The sequence below is a fragment of the Rousettus aegyptiacus genome, unplaced genomic scaffold, assembly GCF_014176215.1.
Source record: "Rousettus aegyptiacus isolate mRouAeg1 unplaced genomic scaffold, mRouAeg1.p scaffold_m13_p_8, whole genome shotgun sequence".
Classification (NCBI taxonomy): domain Eukaryota; kingdom Metazoa; phylum Chordata; class Mammalia; order Chiroptera; family Pteropodidae; genus Rousettus; species Rousettus aegyptiacus.
The window spans coordinates 93,551,667-93,577,396 of NW_023416311.1; the positions used below are offsets into that span (position 1 = coordinate 93,551,667).

Consider the following 25,730-nt stretch of genomic DNA (forward strand, 5'->3'; position numbering starts at 1 on the left):
TGAATTTTAAAGTTTTTATTTTTATACCATAATCTAATTCTAGTCTTTCATCTGAATCTAATCTGGTTTTATGTTTCAACTGCATTAAATTTACAAAAATGTCCTCCCTGATCACACTAAAGCATCCCTCATGGTTTATTTCCAGTGCTCATATAGTTAACAAATGTAATCATTTTAATGTGTCACCACTTTTAATTACCTCCTTCAAATATACATTGTCTAAAATCTGTCTAGGTCAAAAGAGGTTGCTCCCCTGTAGTCACCTAAGCAGACTGCGTGCCAAACTATTACAAGTTCGGTATAAATTAATGTTTTCCAGAGTACGAAGTTAACGCTATGGATTAGCGTTAACGCTGGCTCATCCTTTCCCACTGAGCCGACAGTGGCAACGTTCTTCCTTAAAATTCTTCTTCTGCCTGTTTGCTGCGGAACCGCTTGAGCTGCTGCAGCCGCTCGATGGTTTCGCCAACGGTACGTTCTCCGTGCACCTTGTTATCTCTTGTACGGATGTTAACAGTGCCGCCGCTTTTCTCTTTTTCACCAACAACTACAACAAAAGACAATAAGAATCCTTAGATGGAAGAGTTCGATTGGACATTCCAACAGAAATCCCAGGACCCAAAGCCTTCTTATAGTTTCTTCTGATTAAAACGTACAGGTGACCATTTATAGTAGGGCCGCCCATTTAAAAGTCTCTTCATTAAAATAAAAGACAACAAAAACCCACTTTGCAATGACTAAAACTGCTGTGTTTATTGAGTCACTTAGTCTAGCCAACTTGATAAAAACTTAACCATATGAAGAAATAAAAGGTGAAGGGGAGAAAATTTTTAGACAGAATTTTTTTAAAGAATATTCTTTTTCACACTAAAATTTCACTTACTTATATCAACTCAATAAACTTAGTAGTGTAAGGATTAGAAGGAACTCAACTGACAACTACAATTCTCTTAAGTCTAAGCGTCAAGATTTCAGAATTCTCCCAAGGTCTGGCAGATTTTCTCTGGTAAGCTTCCTTTCTTACCCAGGATGAAGTTATACTGTGCCAACTGTGCGTTTCTGATCTTCTTATTTAATGTACAGCCTGGATCCAGATCGACATCCGCCATGAATTTAGCATCATGGAATTGCTGCCGTACCTATTTAAAGAGAGATACAGGATTCTTCAGATCTAAAATTAGAATATTTTGATCTTAAATGATTTTTATTTAACCTGCAATTTGTGTAATAATGCAAGTATACAAAAGAAATGTTAACATATCTATTAAAATACATGCATCATTAATTTGTGATCTGGGTCTACAATAAAAATAAAATCAAAACAACATATTCTGCTCTTGAATGTTTTAGAAAATTCTTAAAAATAAGAATTCAGGCAGTCAATAAGCTAAATTTAATTACCACTCTTAAAACGTACATTACAGAAGGAAAGAAATCCTTTTTGCAAATATAATCTTAAATTCCCTATATAGCTTCCAGAAAATAAATTATCGGTCTACATTTAATACATCCAATGATGGATGTCAAGTTTAATAGAAAATATAACATTTCTGATCCCTCAAATAGGCAGCAAGTTGGCAACAGGAATCCACCTGATGCTGCCATTTGTGTCCAATACTTTTTAAAAATGTTATAGCACAAACTATAGGCTAAAGGCATCACAACAGCTCCTTTCATGTTCCTAGAAAATGGAATATAAACTGTCTTTTAACACTATTAGTTCTTTAATAATTCTGTGTATACAATGACTAAGTAAATAGAACTCTACAAGTGTAAGCAAAAAAAAAATATCAGGTTTGAGAAATAATAAAAGTAATTTTTTTCTTTCCCAACAGGGATTTTCTTTTCATTAAAACAAAGCTTATCATGTCCTACCTCAGCCACTTCCGACAACTCACTGCCTATTTTACCTGCCACCTTGCTCACCAGCACCTCATGGAGGGTCTTCCTGCTATGTGCTGGGCACTGAGCTAATCACTGGAAACATGAGGGGACAGGCTTTAATGTTCCCAAGGGTCTGATGGGGGACATGAGAACAAAATGGTGTGTTTCAACCTAATGTGATAAGGGATGTAATTTGTAAATATTGGATACTTTGATGGTTTAGGGAATAGACACATATTACCAGGCTGTAATATACCACATGTAAATGAAACTATTTCCATAGAGCTAATTATTGAACTCACTTTGGGTTTGAACGTGTTGACAAATTTATTTGTTAGTCTATTTTACACACACACACACACACACGTATGTGTTTGTATATATCATTAACCAATGATCAGGTTATTTTATTCTTAATAAAATGTAGCCTCTTTTCTCCTAAGTCATCTTATGCCAAAATCAGGCTAACAACTGTTTTTTTTCTCCTCATATCTTTATATAACTGTGTGTCTTGAAATCTCATCCCAAAAATGAAAAGAAAGCTTATTAAATGAAAGAGGCAGATAAACGACTTAGAGCCAAAGATCAAATTGGGACATCTAAACAAACTTCCAGGAATTTAAAGTTGGCAAACTACATTAGCTACTATTATCCACTGCTGCCTTTTCCCCTCAAAAATACAAATTCCACTTTATTGTCTCAGGTCTTCGTGTATTAAGTAAAAATGTTTTCAGTATTTTTCCTTTAAAAAAAAAGCAACACTAGATTAAAATGCACTGATTATGTAAATTGAATTAAATACACCAGGTTAATTTTTCATCAACCTGTCAACCAACTACCACTAATATGACAGAAAAATCTGAATGAAGCATTTTTATTTCACTAAAAGGTGTTCATGCCTTAATGATCCTTAAATAATGAAACTGTTGGGATTTTATAAGTATGCAAATTCCAGAAGGGTTCTTACATAGTTTATTAAAGTGCCAGGATAAGACTACATTTTCAACATAACCTACTTTAAAGAAAAAAGCACCAGTGCCTTAGTTTCTCACCATGGCCCTGTATACACATGAGTTGGGCTACTCTGCAAATGGGGGAGTGGCCCCATAACCGTAGACTGTTCAACCTCTGGTCCCTAAAGTATCAGCAGTAGTGCTCCTCTTCAATCCATATAACTGAAAAAAACCCCAAGGTAAAAACCCTACCCCTGCATAATTCCAAATGCCATCTCACCCCCAGAGAGAAGGGAGGTCAGTACTGTTTCCAGCTGAGAAATGAGTTGACCAATACAGACCTCGTCTTCCTGTGTGAGCCTTCATAATGCATATAAGATGAAGTACAGTGAATTAACCGTGGAACATAGCTGACTCTCGTCATGTAGAACTAAAACTGCTGTGTACAATAATAGGAATACGGTATGTCTGAATCATTTGCTATTTAGCTTGGTTAAAGTTCATTTATTTCTTAAAGATGGTTGAGACCTGAGTGCAATTTATTTTGATGATCTGGAAACATGTTTTTGATGTTATAATATTGTTCAATGAATTTTAGATTTTAACCTGTTTTAACTAACCAATTTATTACTCTTAACTTGTGATTCTGAAACAATGCTTTTTTATAACACAACTTTTAATAATTTAATATTCCTTAGTATAGAATTGTTGACATAAAAAAACAGATTGTTCTAGTCTTTTGGGTGTAAAGTATGAACAGACATTTCTACATAGTAAGGTAGTTTTTGGTGGGTAGGGCAAAACATTGGTCTGGTGTGCCATTAACCTGCAAAAAAGTTTCAAATAATTGAAGAAATTTATATTGAAAATGAAGCAAAATTACTCTTTGAGTCAAAGAGCAACTTAAACTGCGCTATGCATTTGAATATACATAGCACACTGAGGCACTCACTATTTGCTAATACTAAACACTACCCGAATTATGTCTTCTGATCATGGAACCACAGAGAAAAGCATTAAAGAAAAAGCAGCAAAGAAGTAAATAACCTAGTCAAGCTCACCACAGATGGAAAAGAATAACATTCCTCTATAACATAAGCAGCTTGATTTACCCGAATAACAGATACTAAATTTAAAGAAAAGTCATAAAGAAAAAGAGCAGAAGCAGTGCCTGGCAGGACAAAAAAAGACTGCATGAAACAATACAAGGAACATGTCAGACGGTAAAACCAAAAACAGCTGCTCAAGAGCAAGTACTGAATGCAAGTAGAGCCAAGACATGACTTATGACAATCTCTGTTGTGTGTGTGATTTTATAATAAAACTGAAAATAATGTAAAAAAAAAAAGAAGAAGAGAAGAAGAAGAAGAAAAGTCATTATTATAGAGTACCTTTTGGGCATATTCATCACATGTTGGTCCCACTGCAACCACCATCACCTGGCGAGGAGACAGCCAGAAGGGCCTTAGGAGAAATTAAAAATATTCAATGTAGATTTTCCTAAACAAAGATGGCACATTTATTAGTCTACTCTTCAGTATCTTTTCCTGAAACATGTGAGTGCCACTTTAAAAAACATGGCTTTTTTTTTCAAACTCCAATAAAGACTAATGGGAGATTCAGGCACAGAAAACTAATCCTAAGTAAGAAAAATCTGATTTAAGTTTTGTCTTGCTAAGTAGATGGCAAAGCAAATTAGGACTATGCCTCACACTGCAATGTATCAGGTCACAGAACACCATGCACTGGCTGCCAGAGGCATTAACACGCTGTGAAAGAACCACACTTGGCGGTTCAAAAAGCTGTTTTGCTCATGTGTTATTTTATTACTTCTTCTTCATGGGGGACACAGACTATCTTCAGTTTATACAAGATCCAATTTGCGGGATTCAGTAAATTGTAACCAATAATAACTGGTGAAGGTATTTGGTAAAAACGAGTGTTTTTGTTATTTATTAAAAGATGACCTCATCTGTAATTCTCTCTTGGGAGTACAGTATTTCAGGTGTGAAACCCCCCAATACTGCAGAGATCACAGTGTGTCTCTTGATCATTCCTCTCTTTTAAGTCATTATGTTACATCAGGGGAAAGCCTGGAGTAGACACTAAATTCTACCCACATGGTGGGCTTTTCCCCACCTTCCATGGGTTTGGCAGAGCAATTAGCTGATGATCCCCTGTTCTCTAGATGTAACATAGAGAATGTTTCCCATATTTAATTCTGTAAAATATAACTGAAAGAGATAATTTTATTTCACTGAGACATTCTCCTAACACCAAGAACTAACCAAATTACAAATAAAACTGAAATGACTGCAATGTGTAAGAAAAAACAGACTTATAGCATTTCGCGAAGTTTTGCATCAATACAGTTAATACGGCAGGCTCTATGAAATGAGTGTTTTATAACGTGTTGTTTTCAACTGCCTTTATGAATTGTGGGCCCAGGCAAAATTGCTTAAAAATAAAATCATGTGCTCATATCTTGCCAGCCAAAACATAACAAGACAGAGACCATTGATCAGTTTGGAGTCTGATCAATGGTTTGTGTCTTGTTATGTTTTATATATGTATATAAAATACGTGGCTTCTAAAGGGTGTTAAAATACTTATTACAGTCAACAATACTGAACAAGGTAAACCAAAGTACTCTTGTTTACTCAGATGAAAATATTGAAGCTGTATAAACCCCAAACCCTGAAGAGCCATTAAAACGACAAATATGCTTCTTACTGAATAATAATTCCTAATTAGAAAGTATTATATAACATTCAAAAAATCAAGTTCTGAAATAAAAATAATTACTCTTAACAAATATTCTTAAAGCTAAAAAATTTGGGTTGATTGTGATTCCTTAGTGAATACCTGTCATTAATTAGAAGAAACTAATTGGAATCATTCTCCCTTTCCACCACATAACTAAACTAGACAGTAGACATTTTTTAGAGCCAATTTACATTACCCATACAAAAACAGGAGAAAACAATGACAAAAGTTACCATTTCCCTCCGTAGTTTTCAGTGAGGATAGCAATCATTCTTTCCACTGACCCCAAGATGGCTCTATGGATAATCACTGGCTTTTTCTTATCATCACCATCATGACTAGAAAGAAAAAAATTTTGTTTTCCTTTATTTTGTGTGTGTATGTATATACATACAAAACTGAATATATATGTATTCATTCCTTAATATGTCCTTGAAAAAAGATATTCAGAGCAGACACCAGAAACTTACCTTACAAAAGTAAGATTAAATCTGATGGGCAACTGAAAATCCAGCTGGATTGTTGCACACTGGTGGTACCGACCAATGGCATCTTTAATCTGTATGTCAATCTAAGAAGCAAAGATGGGTTATCATGAGATGCTGTCTCTATTAAGCTGAGCCCAACAACTGCATTAGGGCTGATTTTCCCTTTTTAAAAAACTTATTTTAAAGTTGTCTCTTCTTCAATCAAAAATGAAAGTCACGTTAATCAAATATACTTTGCTACTGACCTTTGGACCATAGAAAGCCCCATCTCCAGGGTTTAACTCCCACTTTTCACCAAATTCATTCAGGCTGTTTTCAAGTTGCTAAAGATAAAGTGAAAATTATTTTAATTTTTGTTCATCTGTAATTTCTACCCGTCTAATTTGAGAATGGAGTTACTGTAATTACTTTCATGGGCCACTATTCTCTGCTTTATCATTCTGTCCACCTAAACATACTAATACATAAACCCCTTTTAAAGGTTACAGCTTAATGACTGAAAACACATCTAACCATTTCTAAATACAAAATCATACAGAAAAAAACTAGCTTACACAAACCTATGAACCATTTCCAAGTTTCTTTTGCTTTTATCCATTTAAAGAGGCTTGGCTTCCTTACTTTCCAGAGAAAGCCAATTTCAGTGAAATAGAATTCAAGCAGGCTGAAAAATAACACTTACTTTCTCAGCTTGATTCCAGACTTCAATATCTCCAAGGAATTTTTCTGGGCGAGTAGACAGGTTCAGTTTAAAAGAAAATCCAAATACGCTATATACTGTACGCAGAAAATCCAAACAACCTTTTATTTCATCCTCAATCTTTAAATAAATAAAAAAAAAAAGAATGACGAAGTGGTAATTTTCCTAGACTTTCTTGACACTTCTCTCAATGTGTTTTATCCCAGAGTCTCATACCTGCTCCATAGCACAGAATATGTGGGCGTCATCCTGTTGGAACCTTCGTACCCGCGTGAGTCCTGTGAGTGCTCCTGACAGCTCATTTCTATGAAGTACCCCAAAATCGGCTAACCGCAGGGGTAGCTCTCGCCAGGATCTTGGCCGATGATCAAACATAAGGCTGAAGAAAAAAGTAAAACCCACTGATATTTAATACAGGAATAAAAATTGCTTCCATAATATTACATGAAGGCTGTCAAAAAGCCACTGATTTTTGTTGTTCATAAAAGCGACATTTCTCAAATTCTGGGTGTCATATATCAATATAAGCACTGGCATGAATAAGTTATATAAATTATAACAAATAAATTATAACAACCATCCATAATTCAGAGCGAATAAAAAATTTATTCCTGTTAAGTCTGGAGCCAAATCCTTGTGCTCAATATTTCCATTAATTTGAGCACTGCTTTTAAGGTGCATATTTAAAAAGTAACAACAACAACAGCAACAACAAAACCCCACCATCTTAGCCCTATACGAATTGTGTGTAACAGTGGAAACTAAGGTCAGTGCTTTCCTGTGTCTCCCCAAAGTGCTCAGGTCCCTGTTAGTCCGAAGGTGCTTCAGACACTTTGAAGAATCTGGGAAAACTAAGAATGAACTCAATTGGTTCCCTGATCTGCAACCCAGTTCCCTCGTGGAGATTCCTCTCACCTCCTCTGCCCTCGAGGCCTTGCTTCTCGGAGCAGTAGACACTGAGCCACCTGTAGCCATAGCTCTTCCTGGTCCTACCCAAGCTATTCTTCACCCAACTTTCAAGGATAGGAAAAGGAGCAGCCACAAGGCAGATTTCCCAAGGATGTTAACTCATAGCAGTAGGTTTTGACAGAACCCGTTTCTTTAAGAAACGCAAAACTTAGAGAATTTGCTATGCCTCACATTTCAGTCTTCCTGTTTTCTATTCTGCCTGTTCACTGCTATTACACCAGTGCCATTCTTGCATGTCAATAGAACTGAAGACCAAATCAGGCACAGAAGAAATTCTAATACCACAATAATGTTGCATTTAAATACTCTTCTGATTACATAGCTTGTTTTTAACAAAAATTCTTGCAAAGGAAGAAAAGCAATCTAGGACTAATTGCGGCATGGGAAAATCATCAATAGAAACTGAAAGCTGCTAAATACCAGTGTCCCGGGCAGTTCATGGGTTTCAGAGCAAACAATTCCTTCTCCACCTCAAAGGAGAACATGTTCTCGCTGTAGTGCTGCCAGTGACCCGAAGTCATCCAGAGCCGGCTGTTGTAAATGTTTGGGGTGACCACCTCCTGGAATCCTCGTTTTCTATATTCACTCTGTTAGAAAACAGAATGCATGCATAGGGAAGTAAATGCTCATTCTTCTGATGGGAGTACAACTTTAAAAAGCAATTTTATATTCTAATGAAGTTCGAGATATACGAGTTTTAATCTAAAATTCTACTCGGAGGTAAACACCAAAGAAGAAACTCTTGAACATGTACATAAGTGTCAAAATGACGTTCGTCATAATGCAGCACAATTAGTAACATGGCAAAAAATCAGAAATTATACCACTGTCTGCCTATAAAGGATTGGGTATATTGTGGTAGTTATATAACGGAATAACAGATAACAAGTGGCAATAACTGGATCTGTATGTATTTTTTAAAAATCACAGTTCAGATTAATACACAAATGAGACTTCATTTATGTAAATTTAAAACACAAACTATTTAGGACACATATGTATGGGGTAGTGTACAACAAGAAGGATAAGAAGGATCCATGTCAACTTCAAAAGGGTAGTTTCTTCTAGGAAAGGAGGGAAATGGATCAGAAAGTGGTCCAGCAGGGGAGATCCCCCCCTTTACTGTATGTGCATTAGTTTACTTCAACAAAAAATCTGAAGCAAATATAGTCCAATGTAAAAATGTGTCAAATTAGGTGGTGTGTTCACAGATATTGGTGAGACTATTCTCTATAAATGTATGCTTTAAACACTTAACTTGCTTTTCCAGGAAAATACAAATGCATCACCAGAGCACACAGAGCTCCTGTGTAAGGAGTCATAAGTCCCACTTCAAGATCACTGGCTTCTCCCCTGTGTACACACCCATGTGGACAAAATTATGTGTTAGGAAGAAAGACGTTTTTAAACATTTTATGAGACCTCAGACTCTCATTTTTTATTCATTTTACAAATGTTTCTTCTTAAATACAAGATTATCTTTCCTTTTAGCAGATCTTATTTAAAAAAATCCATTTATGTCTTAAATCTGCAGAATAATGAGTATGGTTTACCCTGATGAATTCGATAAGCGTATTATAAATATACGCTCCCTTCGGCAGGAAAAAGCAACTTCCAGGGCTGAGTTCATGGAAGAAATACAGTTCTTGGTCCTGGGTAAAAGAAAAGCAAAGAATGCTCATACGTGCATAACATCGACATAAACTTCAGTGTTCTTGAGTTAGAATATATCTCATATTTTGATTTGTGCCATTCCCAATCTGAAGAAAACATGTCGACATTCTGTCGTGCAATTTAATCGTACAGAATTACAGTTGCTTTACAACTTAGTTCTCTGTTACATTACTGAACCTGGTCCAGTTTACCCAAAAGTGACATGGAGCGCGGGTCTTAGTTCTCTTCTATCCACAGAGGGAAGCTTTTAGTTTTAATTTCTTAAAGCTCTAAGATCTAGGTGTTTTTAATTTTTCTTCATTTTTTTTTTTTTTTTAAGTAAGAGTGGTAAGAGGAGATAAGGAAAAAAAAAAAACAGTGATAATAAAATAGAAAACAGAGATAAAGTTGGTGACTTTGGGTCATGGTGAATGAAACACACCTCCTATTTTCTTGCCTACCCTCCCCCTTCTGAAATGGTCAGACTTTTCAGGGAGCTGCCCCACCGATCACTGCTGGAATTCACTTCAGGTAGTCAAGGGAGCATGGCAGCAGATGCCGCCTCCGGCTCAAGCTTCGTAACCTAACCACCAAGGGTGCCTGGCACCGAGCGAACACAATTTCAGAAAGAAATGTGTTCATCTAAAACTTAACTTCCAGTTTAAAAACCATTCACAGGTAGAAGGATAAAGGAAATGTCACCATAGAATCCACTGGTGACTTGTTACATCACCTTGGGCAACAAGTAGATTAATCGTTCTGTGACTCAGTTTCCACATCTTTATATGTCATTGAGACCAGCTGGCCTCCAAGGTATCTCCCAGCTCTATGAAACACTGCGATACCTCTTTAACAGAAAATTGTAGGTCATCAGCATTTGTTCTCAATAAAAGTAGTTAAAATAAATTTTGTCTAGTGCTCAGTACTGCACAAAATTAATGTGGAGAATCGGTAGGTCATTTATGACTTACATAGGACACAGTACAATACTTAAAAGTGATAGTATTTCTTCAAAAGGCAATTCCTAGTACTTGATATCACTACATTTCAAGTGAAAATAAAAACTCAATCTAGACACATTACTGTTTTTTGTTTTTAACATACTCTCCCAATTTTTCGATGATCTCGGTTCTTGGCTTCCTCTTGGAACTTCTCCCACTCTTTCAACATCTTAGGATCTGGGAATGAAATTCCGTAAATCCTCTGGAGAGTCTCCATATCTGCTTTGCCTTCCCAGTATGTGGAGGAATTCTGAAAACACAGATTAATCGTGAAATGATATTCAAATGTGTAAATATCTCATTTATTTTAAGAGTTAGTTATTCTCACGGTCACCTTATAAATCAAATTCACAGTAGTCCCTATGCAAGAAAATGGCACAGAAAGTGCACACTTAGTAAACAAACGTCTCACAGTTGCCCTGAGGCTGAGCTGGAACAGCTAGCTGTGCACGCTCCGTAGCACGAAGCTTCCTGTTTAATTCCCTCCAAAGAGCCCACCCCTCAATACCCACTCAAATGCAGCTCCCCAAACATGACTGACCATAGAAGCTCCTCTCACAGATGATTAAGCCAAAATGGAAAATAAACCAACAAAACAGTCTTCTTCACTTATTCTTATGACAAAGTATATTTTAATAATTACCCATAAAATATTTATAAACCAGTACGACACTGACAAGATTAGCTTGGTTTTAACAAGAACAACTTGGGTAATTGTTACCTGAGACACACAATGGGCAAAAGCACATACGCTTACATTGAGACTCAATGCTTTTAGGGCCGTGATGGCCCATAACTGTGATTCTGTGTATCCCCCAAACCTCCATCCCCATGTGCTCTGGTGGTGAATGGCCAGCCAGCCACTGCTTAGGATTTCAGCTAAAAATGGCTAATCACACATAGCACCCACAGTCAAGAGACAGCATGAGAAAAAAACTCCACCCTTACATATGCAGAAGAAAAATGGTAGAAAGAGAAACCAATAAAAGTTTAAACATATATCTATGGCAGACAAACACGTTTACGTAGAGAGTCTTCAAAGTCACATTGCTCACTTTGTGTATTTTCAGAGTCTTAATTTTGCCGGTGTGTCTGACATGAGGGCCTCGGCAGAGATCTATCAAGGGGCCACACCTAAAGACGAAATGAAAGGAATTTTTATAAAAAACTTAAAATGACTAAATACAACTATACTAGTTGTATTTAGTGACGTTTGATATTCTTACCTATAGACTGTGGTAGTTGGGGTATTCACTTTTTCATTCAATATCCGGCATTTGAACTTGTTGTACTGAAACAGGAAAAATTTATTTTTTAAAAAAATCTTCTTTAACTTTTACTTCTAAGTATTGTAGCTAAAATATAACTCAGAGTACACAAAGCAGTGTATGAATATTATCAATATCAATATTTCATGTTTTGAAACACTTAAATTTTTATAAAGAACAGGACAGGCTTCCACTTGGTACACTAAAACCCAGTGTGACAACTTCAAATAACATTAATGAGTGATGAAAGTAAATGCCATCTGTTACGGTTCAATTTACCTTAAACATTTCCAACAAAGTTTCTTTCTTAACTTCCAGTCTTTCAAAAGCCTGTTTTTCCTTAATGATTTTCTTACACAAAGTCTCTAAAGAAGAAAAATCATTGCTGGACACACCCCTGAAGAAGAAAGTAAAATTAATCTCATTCCATTCCATTCTACTCACACGACAGGTTGGAAGAATGTTTCTTTAGAATACTTCCAGGTTTTAATATAAAAAATTAGACCCTTGTATCATGTACTAGAATTATAAACTAGACATTTTTCGTAAAGTATATTTATAATTTATATTTTCAGTGGCTTCTACCTTGGTCATTACGGAGACTGTTCTCACTAGTGAATCCTCCCTCCTAACTCTATAACCAGGTTTAAAAGAGAAGTGAGAACCAGCTTCATTTTATTTCCCAATATATCTTAAGAGAAGGGATCCCCAACCCCCGGGCTGTTGATTGATACTGGTCTGTGGCCTGTTAGGAACCAGGCCACACAGCAGAAGGTGTGAGGCGGGTGAGTGAAGCTTCATCCGCATTTGCGGCCGCTCCCCAGCACTAGCATCACCACCTCAGCTCTACCTCAGATCATCAGGCATTAGATTCTCATAGGAGTATCAGTCCCTAGGGCCAAAAAGGTTGGAGACCGCTACCTTAAGGCTCTACCTCCATTGATCTAGAACAAACCTCTCACTAAAGTCTCTACAACTTTATAAGTTACTACAATTTAAGCTTTAGTAGTGGGATTACTTGGTGACTATGAAGGAACAAGCTTTATATCATTCCTCCTTTACTGAGAACTCTTTAAAAATAATGTAGAGATCCATAGTAATTCAGATTTTTCTTTATTTACATAACTTACCCTTCTTCAAGGTACATGTCATAATAGAATCCATTTTCGATTGGTGGACCGTAACATAAACATCCACCATATACTCTTTCCATGGCTTCACCCATTATGTGAGCACTTGAGTGCCAATATACCTGAAAATTCAAAGAAAAATGAGGTGTGAGACTGGGCAGGGCATACAAACTGTAAGTTAATATGGCTGTCTGAAAGAGATATAGAAAATTTATTATAAATAAACTTAAGATATAAAAAATCTAAATTTCCAAATCTACAAACTTCAGTGTGATTCTATTCAGAGCCAAAATAATTTAAAAGGATGCTAATTACTAAATTGTACTCATACCTTAGAAATTACATAGTTGAGCTGTTTTTGAACTCATTAAATTCAAATTAGCACCATTAATTAAATGAGATGGATTCTGTCCCCTGAAAACAATTGCCTCTCACAATGTGACTGTCTTCTTGACTGCAATGGACCAGGGTCTCTTGAGTCAATGTACCCACATCCCATGTGCTGTGCTCTGCCTTTACTTGGCTACGGGGCATTACTTAAGAATTATACCTGCTTTCTTCTTATTGGCCCCAAACAACAAAAGTGGTACAACTATAAAATATAAGGACAATATATGGTCACCGAAATCAAATGGCAGTACTTGCTTTTAAGCTGGTCATTCAGATAAGCTGGACTATATTCAAAGCAAAGTTTTTATGATTTAATAGTAAGGTACCCAAATAATTTTTTAAATTATCTTTAAGAATCTAGAATGCATTCTAAAACCATTGATTCACATACATAAGTAAACTTTCGTTAATGAAACAAAATAAAACAACATATTTTATTTCCCTTTATATAGTATACCATCACGAAGCAAGAGGCAATCTTGCCATCAAATGTAGGTTGATTTTTAAGATGAGAAAAATATGGAAATCAACTGTCCAATATGGAGAGTACTTCAAATTTATTTGTTAAATATATGCATCTTGCTTAAGTGTTAATGGATAGTGCAAAAACAAGTTTTACTTGCATAATCAATTTTAAATAAAATTTTAATAGAATTCCCAGAACATTTTCTCCATTTAAGTATCTACTATTGAAAATAAATTTATTCAACTTCACTTCTTATTTTTATAAGGCGAGCACTTTTATTATGTTCTCTCAATGAAAGACAAAATGAAGATTTCAAATATGACAGCAAAACATCAATAAATCTTAGTCACTGGCAGTAGTATGAGAAATACTGCAGAGAGCTGGAAGACATTACAAATGAGAATTTTCATCCCAAAATTCAATGAATAGTGAATAAACACTTACTGCTTGGGCCTCCTCATCCTCAAATTTGAGAAGCTCCAAGGTACAATCTTCTTCCAGAGGACGGTCCAGATCCCAAACAACTTTATTCACTTTAGCAATAACGGTGTTATCGGCCAGGCCTTGACTTAAAAAATATGCATGTATGTATAAAACACAAGACTCTAAAAAAGAATCTTTTGTAGTACAACACTTAATTTGCGGGGGGGGGGGGGACCAGGAAAATAACTATATATTAACACGACATATATGGCACATACATACATATGTCTATCCCTCTGGAATAAAATGAAAAGTGACAAACCCTCAAAATGTACCTAAGAATATAACTAGAAGATTCTAAAAATTCAGAACACTATTTTGCGACATTTAATGCTTATTTAAGCAGATTCGGCAATGCCGATAAACAATTTTCAGTGGTCTGATTAATTTTTTATATCCTCCAAATAAATTATCCACCAAGCTAAGCTATTTATTTAGACCTCAATGGGAAAACAAAGGCAAAGGATGAGGGTGAGGCTACAAAACAGGTTTGCTGCTCTTCTTCCTGTAAATCTGTAACAGAATTTTTTTGAGAGGCAATGCTAACCTCACAATAAATGACTCAAATGCCTAAGATGGTATTCCTTATAACGAATAAATAGGTAATAAATAGGACTGTTCAATAAAACTTTGTTACTAGTATGGTAAAACTGTCATCTAGACACACTATTCGGTACACAACACAAAGTGTCACTGAGTGATGAGATGTCAGACCACATCGAGTGTGTGTAAAAGCTACAGGAGTTCTGAGAAGGGGAAAGCAACATAGGTCAGAGTAGTCTACACAAGCTTCAAGGGTGAAGTAACGATGGGTTAAAAGATCAAAAGATTTGGACAGGAAGTAAAGAAGATGAGCTGCCTCTCCGAAGGAGGGAATGGGCAGGGATGCAAACAGGGAGGCAAGTTACGAAAGGTTCAGGAAGCTTTGTGGCTAGAGTGGAATTGAGTAAGGATAGTCAGATTGTAGATCTTTGTGGAGCTGGAGAAATGACAGTCTGTAAGTCTTGATAACCCAACAAAAGCAGAACACACTCTACGCTACGAAGGAAAAGTGTACAGCCTTTACACCATCAGTCCTTAAATATACCACCAGAAGGCTTGCGCTAGCTATAGTCGCTGTGCTGGGTGGTTCTCTCCTTGCTCTGTTAAGGGTTTACAACCAATATTATACAACCTCCTCCACTTAAGGACAGAAGAGCAAACAGAAGGTAAACAATACATTCCCATCTCATTTTCAATGTTCTCACTGAATTTACCATAAATTATATCCAATGTTTCCTTCCCTCCTGAGATCAAATGAAGCCAATAAAATGGATAAAATATATAAATTTCACAAAACACGCATGGATTTGGCAGAGAGAAATGTATTTTAAGACAGTTTTCAAAAGACTCAAGAACTGATCAAAAGGCAACTACTAATACTCCATATTCTTGAGGAAAAAATGACTTTTATCTTAGGGTTCAAAATGGTGCCCTGAGATGCTTACGTAGAGCTACTTTGAAAATGGAGATCACAAATGGACCATACTGGATCATTTCAATTTTTCAAAGCAAGGATAAAATAATCCATACTTTCAAATTCAGAATAAAACAAAACTTCAAAGAAAACCTCCTAGAGCAAATGGAGCATGTCTTCTTTTTCTCTTCCATTTCATATTCATTACTAATCATCTGAACGTCTACATCCTGTTATTCGCGCTGTAATTTTTTACAGAATAAGAAGTTATTCTGGACTGTTGTAAAAATTAAGCACCCTCATTAAGCACCCTCAATTGCGGATGAATGACTTAAGTCCAGCTTTAAAACTCAAAAATGTCTTATGTAATTCAACTTAGAATTTTGCAGTTCTCAAAAAATTATTTTCAATTGCCCACTTTATAAATTCCAATGTAATCTGAAGGGCAATATTATAGAATGCAGAGAAGAATTCTTGGACTAATAGGAGTCTGAATTTCAATAATGACACAGCTACAACATCAGTGTGTAACAATGGAGGGACCTCTTATTCAAATGGCTTTTAAAATGACAGATTGAACTGATATTTAAAGGTCTACCCAGTTATTTATGATCTCACATGGAAACCTGCTTGATATTACAAGTAGTAGTAATACTTTAGGCAGAAGCAGTGGTCAAATTAAAACACTATTCTCTTTGTAAAAAGCATTAACCAATGTCTGTGGCACATCAAAGACTCATGGCTCATTGACCTAACTGCTTCTACTCCCACTAGTTCTATCGTAAGCTCAGCAATAATCAGCTGGGTTGGTTCCCAAACCTGTTTATTTACCTGTCACTTTATGTCTTAGGTTCAACAATATGAAATTGATGATAATCAACTATTTTTGACAATCATATGGTGATTTCATGTGTTTCAACTCAAGTATAATTAAATAGTATGAATAGAAATAGAAATAAATAATAATACAACATGGGAATTACGGTTTTTATGAAAAGCAAGGTGAATGCTTGGGAAGGCTTAATAAAGATCGGTCGCTTAAAAACAGTCAAGTTAGGGATAACTGAAGTAACTACATAAAAATCTGAAGGGATTCTGCACTCAGATTGCTTCTCAGTACTGGGCTATTCACACACACACACACACACACACACACACACAATTAGTGAATAAATATATATTTACATGTCTTAAATTAAAATGTTTTAGACAGAGGTTGGCAAACTTTTTCTGCAAAGGGCCATATAATTATTTTAGACTGCAGGCCACACATGGTCTCTGTTGCATATTCTTCTTACTTGTCTTACTTTTTCAAAACATTTAAGAACCACTCTCAGCTCTTAGGCCGTACAAAAACAGGCTATGACCACAGTTTGCCAACACCTGATACAAGATAACATGCATCAATGTATGCTTCTCCAGCTTTATCATTTTCTGATAACTGACCAACTATTGATCACGATATCATATCTCATTAAGAAAGCATTTACTACAGCACAAAGCATGCATCTATTTCTCAGTTACTTCTTCCCAGCCAAAAAAAGCATTAAATTTTAAGATCGGACATGGCCTTTCTTTGAATTTATAAAAACAATACATTTTTTTTCATGTGTTATATATCAGTTTAACTTTTCCAGGTGAGATGACTGACTATTTAACTTCAAAACTGAGGCATTTAAGTCAAAATATGTGAAATATTATCTACTTGGCTTCGTGGCATTTATGATCAAAGCATAAGAATAACACAAAATTCTCGTAAGGTATGACCAAAGTATAATCTCTCAGAAATTGGATTTCAACTATAAAGCTCCACATCATTTTGATTTTTAAAAATCCCAAAAATGTAAATTAAACATTAAAAACATTAACATATAAAAACTTGACAATTGTTTAAAAGTTTAACTACAAACAAAAGAAGGTCACAGGTGTAGTTTATACCTAATTCCAGAAGCAATTTGATATGGCGTAGTTTTCCAGGATTCCGCATCGACCTGTTTACCATCAGGCAGAGTGACTTTAATTGGCTTGCTTGCTTTTTCTGCCTTTTCTGCCAGAATGGAATCATGTTCTGCTTTTAGTTTATTATACATTTCAAGACGTGTGTTAATATATTCAGGCCAAGGATTCAACTGCAAGACGACAAATGAGGAAATAAATAAAGTAAATACTTGCTTTTCTTTTCAGAAAAGGGAAAGAATAAAAAGACAATTCAAAAACCATGATTACTAACTAATTCACTGTGGTAAATGGATTGCCAAAATCACCAAGCAGTACCTGAATGTCCTAAGTGAAGTTAAAGTAGTTAAATGCTCTTTTCGTATAATTTTTACTTTAAGCCAATTTAAAAAATAGAGCATAAATAATAATAAATATCTGGGTTGTCAACAACCTATATGAACAATTGTTACCATTTTGCTATTATTTGCATAAGGTGACATTTTTTCTTTTAAGATGTTCTCTTAAGGACTTTTCTAACTGAACGATCTTAATTAACTACAACTATAAACAATACTGGAAATAAAAACTAGCTGGCTTTTCATTTTGTGTCAATCTTCTTCAAGATATGGTCTGTGAAAATGGTCAGGCTATATTTCCATTCACAACTTTTAAGTAACCAACTATAAATTTATTTGACTTAAGGACTCCCATTCGAGGAAAGTTATTTATTGAATTCAAAGCCATAATAACTCTCTTCCTTGGGAGTACTTAATTAGCAAATATAAGAGAACAGCACAGCATGACTGCCCACATCGCATTAAATCAAGCAAAATATTTTATATAAAATATTTTATACAAAACATCCACTCGGGTTCTCAAAAATCTGACAAAGAAAAAAAAATAGACAATAACCAGAGATTTGACTTCCTCTACTGTTAGACTCCAGTATTTAAATCATCTCAAAAGGCAGGTGGTGAATCTGTGATCACAAAACAGTCAAACCACTAACATAATTTATGATTTTCAAGTGAAAATAACCTGGATATTAACAGCTACATACAAAAGCAAAGAGGAGAGGGCTTAAATTTACCTTGAGTTTGTATATTCACATAGATTTAAATCAACCAGCTATAATAGCTTATTCAAATATACGCTTTAACACTTATTCAGTTTTGACAACGCTACCCAAAATTCCATATAAAATATATATCAATATAACATGCAATCTGAAAGGAGTACAAGTGGACCTACTCCTGACTTGTGAGGATAGAAAATAAAAATCGGCCATGCCGTATAGACTCATTGATCACCCAGCTTGGGTACCATGGTTGCTGGTGGTCAGTTACCCACTATGTCACCCTCAGAGTTTAACGTTTCCCTACATATCAGAGTAAAAGAAAAAAAATAGCCATATCTTTAAAAATATATATTTTTTCAGGCCAAATATAACTTATTAGAACAGTAAGTTTATCTTATATGAAATAGTACTTTTTCTTCCTCTTATACTAAATTTCCTTCTCATTACAATCAGAATTTTTCTCAGTCTTCATCTTTTGGCATGGAAGAGCCCCAATCTCTTTGTAATTCCCACCTACAGCAGCCCTTTTTTTCTCTAGCCATTCGGGTGCTCTTTAGGAGTCTTTTTATGAATTATCACAAGGGTCCCTAAGCCTCAATGGTGAAGGCCCAACGAATTAACTGAGAGGTCAGAGCCTGGCATTCTACAACCACACCCTGAACCCCTCGGGCGGAAGCACACTGCCTGGCCCTACCTGCCCGGAAGCATTTACAGTCTCACCTGCCCGCAGGACCCTCTGTATCTCTCTGCAGTTCATCTCCACATTCACTGGCACTTCCTAATCAGAAGAACTCAGTGTCGAGCTTAATTTATTCAACTTTCACGGAGCAGATACCCTCTGTGCCAGGCCCCGGGAATGCGGAGAAGAACAAGTCCTGCACACTGCCCTTAGAAGGGGGACAGGACAAGTATGTAAATGGTGGGAGCACAGAGAAGGACAGGTCTTGGACATCTCGCCGCGCACGTTTTTCCAGAAAGATCACTTAGTACATATATAATCCCACGCTGCACTTACCATTCTCTATTCAGAAAAGTCCTCTAATTGTTTGTAACCTTTGTTTCCTATTTCCGAGCTAATTCTCAACAGAATAGCTTGTACTATTGTATTGAAAGTATAAAGAAGAAATTAGGAAACGCATGCATTTTTCCATTTACTTGCAAATTTTTAAATTCACAATCAAAAATTTCCCCCACAATTACAGTCGGATATAATGGAGAAAACGTAAGCTGAGGGTTAGGCAGGGCTCTAAGCAACACTCAGTGGTCCTCGATCACCTACAAATTGACCTTAGCTGAATGGAAGCACTATCAATTTAGCAACACAGCACTGACAAAAATAGTGCTTTAAAGCCAGTTTATTATGCTATAATATACTTCTTAAAGCCTATTCCTTTGTTCTTTGCATTCTGGTAGTTGTCCAAAGAGTCTCTAATAAAATGGTTCTAGTGACTAAAACAAGTGAAGCACAGTTCGCAGCAGTTTGCCTTCAAAAATAAAGTAGCAAGACAAGCTTTACTGCCTCCTAAAGGAGGACGCCCAGAACCAGGCTGATTCCTGGCTTACTTTTGAACAGCGCAGGGAACTGACAGCGTTTTCCCTACACTTAAGAGGCCTCAAGGAGACTTATCCTGGCTTAAAACCAAACCCTAGCAGCAGGTCCAAGTGGAAACAGTGTGAATGGGGTCAAGGAAGTGGGCTTGCTGTGGTTTCTGTTGTGTTCAGTATCAGCTCAAACACCAAGTCTCTCCCCCACAAAATGTTACTCAATGAAAGAATCATAGTGGGGAAGTACCACAGTCTCCTTCTCTGCAACTTTTATTCTCTTATTTTCTTTTCTAATCTCAGAGATTTTCTTACAATCAGACTTCAGTTGTTTACTTCATTCAACAACAAGTAACTGTGAGTCTTTCTTCCCATCTCAGACTTTAATCCTTCTCCCTCATTTTCACACCTAGTGCCATCTCACAACCCCATGTAAACCACTAGTATCTTACACGGGGTAAGTCTGAGACAGCTCCCTGCCCCTTGTCAATATTTAACAACAGAGTCTTACCTCTGCTCGACCTCCATCCCCAGATCCTTCTTTGTTCTTCTTCTTGCCTCCCTCCTTCCGCTTCTCCTCACTGGCACCTACCTATATAAGAAAAAAAAAAGAAGAAGAAGGTTTTTATATTTTAATCTAACTTGACAACCCTCCACGCTGCCCCCCAGAAAAATTTTGAGGATGTTATTCTAGCATCTGTTTAAAAGAAAGTGAAAATTTGATTTTGAAAGACTAGAAAATCTGATCACTGTGAAAGGCAAGTTAAAAGCTTATAATATAGATAACTCCTAAAAAAACAAGAGTTACTTGATAATGTTCAAGTCTTCACATTTTATTTATTTTGCCTGTTCTCATGACTCTTGCTTTAGGCTTATGTGGACATATTTAAATATGTAGCCACAATAAGGCAATTTTTCAATAACAGTATTTTCAGGAAAAAAAAAAAATCAGTGCAGTATATATCCATTCATTCCACAAGTACCACTAAGAGCCTCTGTGCTCAAGGTATTTTGTTAAACCCGCAGAGGAAGTAAACCCAACCCCTACCACGTGCAAACTTAATCTCTCCAGGGAAACTAAGGCATACATGTGTGAAAAACTCCTGGAGGAGAAAAGAATACAGTTGTAGTGCTACGATTAGATGTCAAATAAGCTAGGACAGTAGTAAGCGTTAGGACTTTCAAGGATGAAGATTTCAACGAGCTGGATTTCAAAAATGGAGAAAATGTGTTCTAGGTGTACACATAAGCTTACCATTGGGCATGTTAAAAAGAGAAAGAGAGAGGGGCAGACACAGACTAAACCAGGCTGACTAAAGCAGGATTGTTTTAGGGAATAATTTAAGACAGACTATGGCTCAGACAGAAGCAAGCACTAAACGTTACCATAAGGAACATAGACTTCAATCAGAAGTACATGAAGTCATAGAAAGTTGTGAAGTAATAAGTCCTGTGCAAAAAAGCAACCAACAGCAGCAGGTCTATACCAGTGTTTCTCAACCAGAAGCAATTTTGCCCCCCAGGAAACACTTAGACATTTTTGGTTGACAAAGTAAAGGGTGCGATTGGCATGTAGTAGGTAGAGGCTAGGCACGTTGCTAACACCCAGCAATGCACACAGGACAGCCTCCTACAACAAATAATTATTTAGTCCAGTGTCAACAGTGTTGAGGTCAAGAAACCCTGAACTACATTTTGGGTTACCGTGAAGAGGATTTTCTCAGAAACACATTATTTCACTGTGACTGCCCAGAAACATCCTAAAGCAAAGTGCACAAAAAGTTTCAGCATCCATGTTCTATGTGCCAGTACTCTATTCATTTTTATTGCCAAATAATATTTCACTGTTTATCCATTTAAGAGCTGAACACTTTGGTTGCTCTTTTGAATCTTATAAAACATGTTACTTGTATAATTTAAAAAATAAACTAAACTATAAAATATATGACTCCTAATTTCATGCTGAGCTAAAACTTTCCCCACTCTGCAATTCTGAATTTAATACTTTCAAGGTTTATTTACAGTTAAGAGATGAATAACAAACATAATTTAAGTCCATTCTAATCAAGTAAAGTAGTAAAAGGGTTACAAGATTCCTTATATGCCTTCACTACACTACAGAAGTGATGTAACTAGTCAAATGTATTTCGTAAGAGAAGGGATGAAAACTAATTGCAGGTCTGTCTCTACAGGTTTAAAATGAAAAAAGAATGAAATGATTCTATTTTTCTAATAATATGTTTTAGGTTTTGGTCACATGGATATTTGTCAAATGAATAGTAGTAGTTAAAAAGAGGGAGAGAATTAACCCAAAGGTTTTCTGTGCTCTAAATACATCTATTTTACAGATGAGAATACTAGCTCAAAGAGGGTAATTAGGTCATTAGTATACAGGTAGCAAGGTGCATGCTGGGACATCAAAACAGGTCTCCTCGAACCCTGAGGCCCGTTCTGTCTTTACTACAATTTGCAAGACAGCAGGCCGCTGTTCTCTATTTCCAACGAAAACAGAACAAAAATAGGAATTCATTTATTACATATTTATGTAAAAGCAACCTAAAATTTCAACCCAAATGTTGGGACACAGAACTGGATTGTGAAGGGTAGCTACAGAATTACCTTCCTCAGGGATGTTTATGAGTTGGAAAAAAGGTATCTGCAGAGGACGGTTTAAGCAAATTCAATCCCAGAGACTGACGGCTGGGATAAGTATGCCATAGGAATCTAATAGTTTTGACAGAGTATCTGTCCCCGACTTGTTTCCAGGCGATGACGGGAGGCAGGATGGCATTTGGGTTATGAGTACTGGTTACAGAATACTGGGTCTGAGCAAGTTACTTACTGTGCCTACACCTGTTTCCTCATTTGTATAATGGGGATAATAACAAACGCTAATTCAGAGGTATTTTGAGAACTGAATGAGCATGTAGTACAATGCCAGACCCCACTCAATAAATATTAACACTCAATAAATATTAGGTAATTATTATTAGAAAAGGGAGAAATCATATATTTGTTAGCCATACGTCACCTCCAATTAAGAAGAGCATAGCAAAATATTTATGGACATGGAACATCGACTAAAGACTATTAAGCAAAAAAAAAAAAAAAAAAAAGTAAACAGGTTACAGAACAGTAAAAATACCATTTATTTTTAGTGGAAAAATATGAATTAAAAGAAGTCAATGAATAAGCGCCCTTTATCACTTTTTAAAATTTATTGGGTAGACATTGGTTGAAAAAATTATATAGGTTTTAAGTGTGCAACTCAATAATACACATCTGTATATTCCACTGTGTTTACCACCCGAAGCCAAATCTTCTGTCAAAAATGTTTAACCCACTTTACCCCTATCTACTTTCCTCCCTCCTCTTCCCAATGGAAACCATTAAACTGTTGTCCGTGCCTACAAGCTTTTGTTTGTTTGTCTTGCTCACTTGTTGCTTTCAGTTTTATATGCCATATAGGAGTGAAATCACATGGTTCTCAACTTTTTCTGCCTGACTTATTTCTCTTAACATGATTATCTCAAGATCCACCCATGTTGTTGCAAATGGCAGTACTTCATCTCTTGGCTGTGTGATATTTCATTGTATATACTGTAAGTATGTGTATACGTGTATATATGTATATATATACACACACATATATACATACATACATATAGTTCATAGTTTAGAATCTGCACACATGAATTTTCCCCTTTCAGTTCCTGAATTAGAGGACATACCAATCTTACTGATGAGAAAATTGTGGCTTTTAAGTAATCTGTCCTATCAAGAGTTAGGGCAGAGGCTGCTTTGGCTGAAGACCTCACCCCCTCTCACCTGGACTATTACAAGAGCCTCCTGCTTGTGGTTTCACCTCTTTCCAACGCACCTTCCACCTCAATGCCAGCGTGATCTTTAAAACTACAATTCTTATCTATCACTTCCCTGCTTAAAACCTTTCACTTGTAGGAAACAACTTCGACTATCCTTGGTTGTCTAAGGTCCTTCTGATCCCTGTAGTTCCCCATTCTGGCATATCTCTTCCAAGCAACGCAGACAATTCACTCAAGGTTGCCCTTTCCATGCCTTCGCTATATACTTTTACCTGGAAAGCCCTGCCCTATCCGGTTTACCTGGTAAACTTACACCATTCTTCCAAATTCAATTCAAAAGAGTGCTCCCAAGCAGAGTTGGGCACTCCTGCTTCTTTAACTGCACTGCAAAATCAATGTTTTCCTTTCACACACCAGGTTGTGAGGCCCTCAAGGCCAGGCGGGATCCTATAGACCTTCCTAGTTGCATGACCCAGCACAGTGACCCCACAGAATGAATACTTGACTATTCATTGTAAACGACAAACGAACTAGACCCGGTGGCCTGAAAGTGACCTGGGAGATGTTCCTAAGCAACAATGACAACAAAGAGAAAATTCAAAAGTGAAACTATTAACAAGTGTTAAATAAGATAAGACTTGCCTCCAGCACCAGGCAAGGGAAATGTGTAAGTTCTCTACAGTTTGTCAGGTCATCTGGCCTCCACCATTTATTACAAATCAGCCAAACTTGAGCAAGTTCTATCAGATCTCGGGAACTAGGTTTTCCTTTTCTTAGAGAGACTTTTACCCTTAACAAGGTTTTAAGATTGAGTCTCTGCAATGTTCTTCTCGCTTAAGGTGAGATAAAACACTAGTGTGAGAGTTCCGTAATTGTCTCGATTTCTAATTAGATGTGATTTTGAGCATCTCACTCACTCATGGTCTTTTTCCTCACCTACAAAAAGAAGATAAACCCAGATATGACCTGCAAGGCCCCGCCCTGTGCTATGAATGGACGATTTCTCCTCGAAGGAGACTCTGACTTCTCCAGGAGTTCCATCGTTCTACATCGGTTCCTCCGCCCCACACGAACCCGGCCGCTTCTTTCTTTTCGTCCCCGCCGGGCACGGCCGCTGGGTACCAAGGAGAGCCCCAGGCCCGCCTCCTCGCCCCACTCACCGGCTTCTCCTCGCCTCCCATCTTCCCTGAAGGGCTGCTGGCCTTCTCCTCGGACATTGATGAGAAGATGGAAACCAAAAGCGATGGTCTGGACGGAGAGGACAGCGGAGGCCGATCAGAGATGGACTGGGGATTCCGGGAACACTGCTCTGGAACCACGTGGTACGGAAAGACCAGCTGATGCAATCTGCGAGCGCCCAAACCCCGCCTCCTAACCAGGCGGGAGTACGGGCAGCCAATTGATAACGGGGAAAGGCGGGCTCTCCCTTCTCTAAACCAATGGAAAAGCTTGTTGGGTGACCACGCCCTTTAGGAACGCAGGACGCGACTGGTGAGAGGGTGTTGCTGACGCTAAGCCTTTACGCACTGACAGCCCCGGTCTTGGACCCTCTGCTGAGCGGAGGAGTCCGCAGTACGTGTGCGCTTCCTTCCAGGCGGACGCGGCCTATTGCTCCAGGGCCTTTCCGGCCACCGTAAGGAATGAGAGGACCTCAATTTGCGTTTCCTGGAAGTCGCCAGCATCCTGAATACCATCCCTGGACTGGGACAATACTGGAACAGAGGCCGTAGTTTCTCGGGGC

The 25,730-nt window shown here is 37.0% G+C and overlaps 1 protein-coding gene across 1 annotated transcript; it reads right to left on the bottom strand.

Moving 5' to 3' along the window:
- On the bottom strand, window positions 1–25,316 carry TARS1 (threonyl-tRNA synthetase 1). Its single transcript, XM_016121984.2, has 19 exons — window positions 25,150–25,316; window positions 20,677–20,757; window positions 17,546–17,736; window positions 14,113–14,236; window positions 12,813–12,934; window positions 11,962–12,079; window positions 11,641–11,705; window positions 11,470–11,548; window positions 10,518–10,664; window positions 9,314–9,412; window positions 8,181–8,347; window positions 7,008–7,170; window positions 6,774–6,911; window positions 6,337–6,414; window positions 6,074–6,174; window positions 5,837–5,941; window positions 4,229–4,301; window positions 1,025–1,139; window positions 1–547 (listed from the first exon to the last, which is right to left on the bottom strand). The coding sequence occupies exons 1-19, from the start codon at window positions 25,204–25,206 to the stop codon at window positions 399–401; spliced, it is 2,172 nt and encodes a 723-aa protein (XP_015977470.2). The 5' UTR covers window positions 25,207–25,316; the 3' UTR covers window positions 1–398.
- Between the last annotated feature and the right edge of the window lie 414 nt (window positions 25,317–25,730).